At 36.4% G+C, this 8,069-nt stretch overlaps 1 protein-coding gene across 1 annotated transcript; it reads left to right on the top strand.

Moving 5' to 3' along the window:
• Positions 1–6,344: 6,344 nt before the first annotated feature.
• On the top strand, positions 6,345–6,890 carry LOC141714771 (uncharacterized). The gene has a single exon (XM_074518270.1). The coding sequence runs from the start codon at positions 6,345–6,347 to the stop codon at positions 6,888–6,890; it is 546 nt and encodes a 181-aa protein (XP_074374371.1).
• Positions 6,891–8,069: the final 1,179 nt, after the last annotated feature.

Below are 8,069 nucleotides of genomic sequence, written 5' to 3'. Positions count from 1 at the left end.
TTCCTTCTGATGACTGTGCAATACCCAACCGTAATAGTAGTTGGTAAAGGTTTAATTCGTGTAATCGCCATGAGCGGGCTATCTATCTCAGAAGGAACTACCCGGAGGATAATCCCGGACCATGTTTAAAAAAAAAGGACTAAACGAACCTTCGAGTTAAGTCTTTTATTGAAGGTATATGATTGAGAATGGTATTAACCTGCTATAGTTGCTTTGATTGAAACTCTTCTGCAATTTTATCTGCTTCATGTCATGAAAGTACATCAGGATCTGAAGTGTTCTTCATGAATTATGATTGGTGGTTATGTTAACTCTTTAGAAGTATTCTATACGACATGTATGGACTCCGTATGGTTAGATATTAAGATTTCATGGAAAGTGAATGACGACAGTAGGTCAGTGGTGGACCATAGTAATGCAGCAATGATTCTGTGAGTAATGAGCTGATTACAACTGTGAGAGTTGTATTGGAATGGATGTTGAGATTGAGTACCACTAATCGGGTCGTGGTAGTGTATAAGTTATCATTGATAGACTAATTAAGTAGAGTATCTACCTATTGAATATTTATTCCCTCTTATGAAAAGAGATTCGTATTACTATATAAGGAAGGTTGCGGTGCAAGCATAGGATTCTAGTAATGATGATGTCTAGAATGAGATCCCAGATTCGATTTTCGATATCGAGGGAGTTTCAAAGGTGATTGTGTATAAGCTCGAGGAAGAGCATGGGTCCATAGAATGATGGACGGAATAGCAAAAATAGTTAGGCATGTGAAATACGATGCTATAATACTTGATGTTGATATAAATACATATATGTTTTGTTCTCCTATGACAAACCTCTATAGTTCAGAGGTAGATTCCAAGCCAGATATTTTATGGCAATAAATTTTTTTTTACGTATATACAATTCTCTTCAGTTCGTTCTTTTATATTCTCTTCATTTCATATAAACTGAGAAGAACAACCCTTCCAGAAGGGGAGGTATTGCCGAATGACTACCTATCTGTGTGATAGAAGCCGAGTAGGATACCAGCTATTGTTTAATTGCTTGTCAAGTACTAAAGGCTGGCCACCTTCTGTACTAACTATGCAATGTAACAAGTGTTCATGATCATAGTGATCTCTCAATGAATTCTTTTACTTCTATATGATTGATCAAACTTTGGGAAATAGAAACAGCTGAAAAAGGAGTAATAAAGTTGTGGTAGTATTCGGAAAGGAAACACATTCCTGATACTAAGGTTGACGTGGTTATTAAAAGGTTATAGAACGCTAACGAGTAGAAGTATAACCAGTATAATATTAGGAACGGAAGGTAGTAGCGATTACGAACTGGAAAAGAATGGGTATTGAGAAGCAAAAGCTCTAATGCTAAAAGTTATAATGAGAGTCTGTGCAATAGACTTGAAAGAAATTGGAATGATCACTTAACACGGATTGAGTTTCTTACGATAATAGATCATATGTCATTATCGAGATGTCGCCTTATGAGATCCTTGAGGGAAGATAATGTCGATCTCCCTTATGTTAGGATGAAGTTGTAGAGCGCAAGATGCTCAGACCAGTAGTGGTCCAAAGGACCAAGGATATAATAGATCTAATCAGAGGACGGCTGGTAGTAGCCCAAGATGGACATAAAAATTATGTTGATTTGACACGAAAGGACAAGGAATGGGAAGTAGGGGACCTAGTGTTGTTATAGGTATTCCCTTGGAAGGGGTTAATGAGATTCGGAAAGAAAGGAAAGCTAAGTCCACCAATTATTGGACCCTTGGATATATTAAGAAGTATTGGGAAGTTAGCATATGAGCTAGCCTTACCCCAGAACATGTAGCAAGTCATAACGTGTTCCACGTATTAATGTTAAGGAAGTGTAATTCGGATGCCAGACAAATAGGGGCATATGAGCGCATAGACATGCAACCCGACGTAACCTATATGGAGCAACCAGGAAGGGTTATAGAGTGAAAAGGAACAAGTGCTTAGGAGAAGGGTTATCAAACTATTCAGAGTTTGATGGAAGGACCACAATGTGGGAAAATTTACTCGAGAGTTAGAAAGTGCAATGCTAAGAGAGTATCCCTATTCATTTTCTATCTGATTCCGGGACGGAATCCTTTTAAGGAGGGGAGACTGTAATAACCCCAATTTTTGGAAATTTTTGAAACCCTTATGAATAGTGATTTTGCAGATTATGCTGAATGAGAAAACTTTTCAAGCCACACTATGTAGGGGTTCTGTTATTGATCTTCTGGGATATTATTAGTACTCTATGTGGTATATAAGTGTATGTAAAGATCGTCAGAATCCAATTCCGAACACTTTGATTTTTCCCGGAAATCCACTAGATACGGAAAGAATTGAGTATAAGGTAACATGATAAAAATGATTTAAATTAAAGGATTATAAGAGAGGATCATAAAAGCAATACAATATATTGAGAAAGGTTAAGGGAACCTAAGTAATAAGATCCCGGGTATGATCCCTCAAACGATAAACGAAAACAAAAGTTAAGCGAACCGTATAACAGATCAGCGGTCATTAGGCAAACAATTAGAAGCTAATCAAAGAGATTAGAGGGGATGATGTCATCCAACCAATGAGAAGAGGACAAAGAGGGGAGGATGACATCACATGATGACATAGGGAGGAAGGAGATGTGGTTGGTTTATAACCACACAAAGTCAAGGTTAGAAAGGTAATTACCCAAAAACAAAACAAAAAACAACCAACCAAAGAATCAAATCAAAGCAAAAACACAAAAAATCTCTCTTTCTCCAAGCTTGCTCTCGGCTTTTCTTCTTTTTCAAAGAAGAAATTTCCAAAAATCAAGTTCCAAGCATTGTTAAATCACAAGGTAATTATCTAAGGTTCCTTGTACATAGATATGGATATGCTATAAGTTTTAGCTCGTAATTCCTTCACAATCTCTTCCAATAAATCAAGGAAGAAGATGGTGAATAGTAACCTTCAAGAAATAACTTTAGTTTTCTTGAATTTTTATGAAAGATTAAGGTTATACAAGCAAGGATCAAGGTTCTTTAGGCATTCAAAGCTCTTGTGTTGTGTTAAAAAGCTTCAAGGAAGGTATAATCTCTTAACCAAGCTTTTTTATTGAATGTTAAGAGCATAATATGAGTATTATAGTTCATGAGAGGCTTGATGGTTGTGTATGTAGAGATTAGTTGGTTTTGGGATGTTTTTGGAGTTGTAAATTTTGGTTGTTGATTAATGAACTTAAGTGTAGCTTAAATTCATGATAAAGAATAGTATAAATTGTTAATGTTGAGTTGTTGGGGCTGTTATGATAAAGTATGGATGGAGTTTGGATTGGGTTGTGATTGTGGGTTGATTGTGAGATGATTTGGAGTTGTTTAAAATTGGGTAATCACGTAAACATAGCCGTCGTAATGCCCGATTTACCGTAGACTGTTTTTGTTCTTAAGATCAGAACCCTTGAACTCACTTTTAGGTTTTGACCATTGCCATGATTAGATAGTTCATGTTACGAGCTTCGTTTTGATGTGTAGTTCGTTTGATTCCGATGTACGGTTTAGGAGAAACGACCGTTTTAAGTAACGACGTTTCGCGAACGAAACATTACCCCTCGCCTTACTTTGAAACCTTGGTTAAGGACCTTAAAGGACTAATTGGGGTATGAAACAATTATGTTAAGTGGATTAGGCAGTTGGTAAGGTACTCGCAAAAGAATCGCCTTAAAACCCGTAATGGTTAAATTATTAAAGATGGTGGAGCCGAGGGTACTCGAGTGACTTAAGAGAATCAGTAAGCGCAAAGCGAGCGTTAGAGTCTAAGTTGGTTAATGTATAGATTTACAAGTGACTTTGGTTACCAGACTCGTCCCGAGCCATTCGTAACCCCCAGTCGCTCAGGCAAGTTTTCTACCCGTCATACTGTTGTTGTGATGTATATATGTATATGCATTATCTTGTGATAGATGCATGTTGGTTAATTAGCAAATTTTGTGATATATTGAAGCATGCTGATATGGTATATATATGCATGCCTGTTTCGTATTCTTGCCATATATATATATATCTGTTGGTTCAGTTGATAATACCTATGCTAGAGAATAGCGGTAGTTTGCATATACCCTTAGTATAGGGACCCAAAGGTGAAAACATTTTCAGAAACCGGGAGTCGAGGATCCCGAGTAGATTTTATATATATATATATAATTATATATATATGGTTATAGTTTTCAAAACTATTAATCGAATAAGGTTTATTCGATAACTTTATTTTATTATTGAATATTATTTCGAATATTCATCCGAGGACTTATGACTCCTTTATTTTATTATTGAATATTATTTCGAATATTCATCCGAGGACTTATGACTCCTTTATTTTATTATTAAATATTATTTCGAATATTCATCCGAGGACTTATGACTCCTTTATTTAATTATTGAATATTATTTCGAATATTCATTCGAGGGCTTATGACTCAGCTTATTTTATTTATTGAATATTATTTGAATATTCATTTGAGGATCTATGACTCCGATTATTTGCTGAGATATATTCTTTATTTTATTAAAGAATAAGGTGTCGATAATCAAACTTATTTTCGATTATTCAAATAAAGATAGTACTTTTGTATAAGTATATCTTTATTTATTTAATTTTCATTCAAGTAAGAGTTTTAAAACTTCTACTTCAATTATTTTTATAAAAATTATTCTTTATGGGAATATTATTTAAATAATAATATTAAGATATTTTCTAAATACATTGGGACTGATTTATTTCATTAAATCAGCATTACTCCAAACACTCTTTAAAGTGTTTTCGAGTCTTCAAAATGATTTTTAAAAGTTAGAGCGGATCCCAAAACTCATTTTTATATTTAAGATCTTCCTTTTAAAGGGGATTTAAATACTCGTTCAAAACTTGAGGGATCCGGCTCAGTGGTGTATTTTACATTCGCAATGAGGTTGCTGTTTTGAGAAAACATATTGATTACTTGCCCATCGTTCGGGAAGTAAGTTCATCTATTTGAGTCGGTATAAGCAACATGGGCTCAGTGGGCGTTCATGAAAGTGTAAGTGGCTCAGTGGGAGTCCATCAAATGCGTAAGTGGCTGAGTGGCAGTCCAGCATAAGGTCCTATTGCGGCCAGGGTGATGATCAGTGGGGAATTCGTCTATCTACTAGTAGAAAAGGTTACTTATTGGTATCTTTGCCTGATCAGCAAGATATCAGGTTTATGCCTAGGTTTTCTCCTTTCCAAATTCATTGGATATTGCAACTCTGTTTATAATTTTCATAACAGAGGCTTTCAAGGAGTGTATGAAATGTATATATATAGGTGTATATATATATCGGGACTTAATGAAGTATCTCGTAACTTCATTATTTATAATGATATTCAAAGATTGAATCTATTCAAATCTTGTCTTGTAGTCTCATCTATGTGATGAACTTTTGAAACTAATTATAACTTGAACGGTGGTAGTTCAAGTAGTATTCGGAAAAGATATAAGTATATTGGAGTATCTTGTAATTTCATCTTTTCAACTTATATCTGGTTAATGATTATCTTATGCATGACAAAGATTTTCACAAAAACGTTGAGACAAGGTTAGATATATGAGATCACCTTGCAACGATATTTTTATACAGTTATAAACTGGAACTCTGTGTATATTATGCATGGAAGAGGACTTTCAAGATTTTGAAAAGTATATATGTATATATACTGAATATTTTACGACTTCATCGCATTAAGATATCAACTTGGTTCATTTCTTTTGACCAAGATTTTCATGAGTACTATGAGAAGGCTCATATATTGTTAATCATTATGCATATTATTTTGGTGGGCTTACTGCTCACCCTTGCTTTCTTCTTTCATCACACAATATCAGATAGACAAGATGAACATGACCAAGCTCCCGATTCGTGAGCGGATAGGAAACGTTCCGCAGTTTCCTATAAGCGTTGATGTCGCTGTAGCTGAGGTAGGAACTACCAATAGGCTAGGCTTTCAACTCTCGATGTACCAGATTTATGTATATATATGAATTATAATAATGGCAAAGAAAATGTAAATTTATTCAGAAAACCTTTTAAGGTGTATTGGCAGATAATTGTGGAATAAAATGACTTGTGATTATTTTTGAATGTTCATCTCTGAGACTATAACTTGTGGTGTGTGTATTTATTGTGGGGTCACAGTACAGAGTAGTTGATTAATTATTAAGATTGGGTGTTATTAAGGGAAATGGAACTCGTGACAACCCGGATCCCCGACCCCGGATTTGGGGGTGTTACAATAACTAAGCAAGTTGTACAATTCTTGTGGGAAAATATCATGTGTCGATATGGAATTCCCCGTATTCTGGTTACTAATAATGGAACACAGTTTAATAATGAAGAATTCAGGAAGTATCATGAAGAAAACGAAATTGATTTGAGATTCACCTCTGTTGCTCACCCCCAAGCTAATGGGCAGGAAAAGGTTGCAAATCGGATCATCCTTGATGGGTTAAAGAAGAGGATTGAAAAGTCCAGAAATAATTGGGTGGATAAAATATTTCCAATACTTTGGGCATACAGAACTACATGTAGAGTCACAACCAGAGCAACACCTTTCATATTAGAATACGGGGCAAAAGCAGTCATACCCGTAGAAATATCACATTCTTCTCCCAGGATCCAAGCTTTTAATGCTAAGGAAAATGAGGAGGGGAAAAGATTAACCCTGAATTTAATAGATAAAGTACGAGATGCGGCACACGCAAAGATAATGGAATATCTGAAAAAAGCCTCTTTCTATTATAACCTGAGGGTGAAAGAGAGATTCTTCAAGCAAGGAGATTTGGTCCTGAGAAAAGTGGAAGCTTATGGAGTAGGGTAGAAAGGAAGCTGGCTCCAAATTGGGAAAGGCTATATAAAGATAAGAGCGTTCAAGGAAGAGGAACTTACAAATTGGAGACCATGGAAGGAGAAAAAGTTCTCCGGACTTGGCATGCTCAAAACCTGAAAGTTTACTACCTATAGTTTATACATACTATAGTGGAAACAAGGTTCAAATGCACGTGGAAGCTTTGCTCGCTTAGGATTTTTTTATAAATTTAATAGGAATTATGTTTTAGTTTTATCAGGGTTGAACCCATTTTATGTAAGGTGTTAAAAAGACCAAGTTATAATACAATTGTGTATGCCTCTACATGAAAGGTGTTATCAGGGTTGAGGAGGCAATTCTGTATGCCTCTACATGAAAGGTGTTATCAAAGTTGATATAACCCTGATAACACCTTTGAGGAAAAGGGAAGGAAGATTTCTCAAGAGTTTTAGGAAACTCATCCTGAATAGCCTCTACAGCGGTGTCCCAGCCTTCCTTATAGCTAACAGGATGAAGGAGGGCATCATGCTCCACCATCAAATCTTTGAACTCCTGAGTGTCCATCCAGCCATCAAAGTTCTTTTCTTTCTGGTCATTTAAAACGACAATTCTGGCCCGAGCAACCTCCAAGTCAGAGGTTGAGGAGGCAAGCTGGGCCTTTAGGCTCTCTATTTGCTCATTGGCCTCCTCAAGCTTCTTGTTGGTGTCGTCATATGCCAGCTTCCAAGCCTTGGCTTGATGTAGTGCCCCTTCAAAATGGACATTAACCTGAAAGGAAAGGAATGGAAAGAAATAATGAAGTTTTCGCTAAGAAAAGGAATAAAATAAAAATGAAAAAGAAAAATAAGTTACCATCGCCATGGCCTGAGCGCCAAAAAGCTCATTAGCCTCCAAGTCTTGTTGGAGGACAAAGTCTTGGTAGTCTACCAGGGAAATAGGCTGAATTGACCATTCTTTGGCATGTTTCATATTGCCAATGCTCGTGTCTTTCCCCCGGATTCCCCAGGCGGGTTGGAAGAAGGACCTTGGCTTCTGTTTTGTACGTAAGGGTTGGCTAGGGCCTTCTTCGTCCCCTTCTCTTATTTGAAGCAGAAACTCAGGGAAGCGATCCCCAAGGCGCGGGTCCTTGAAGACCTTTCCAGTGCACTTCATCCTGGTTGTTTCCAGGTCCTTAGGCTTAGTATCCTCTTC

This window comes from Apium graveolens, chromosome 3 (assembly GCF_009905375.1).
Source record: "Apium graveolens cultivar Ventura chromosome 3, ASM990537v1, whole genome shotgun sequence".
Lineage (NCBI taxonomy): Eukaryota > Viridiplantae > Streptophyta > Magnoliopsida > Apiales > Apiaceae > Apium > Apium graveolens.
Note: the sequence above shows the minus strand (reverse complement) of the source record. Positions and strands in the feature narration are given on the sequence as shown.

Bases quoted from the DNA above. Each gene is read 5' to 3' on its own strand.
- LOC141714771 (XM_074518270.1), top strand. From the start codon at position 6,345: ATGTGTCGATATGGAATTCCCCGTATTCTGGTTACTAATAATGGAACA.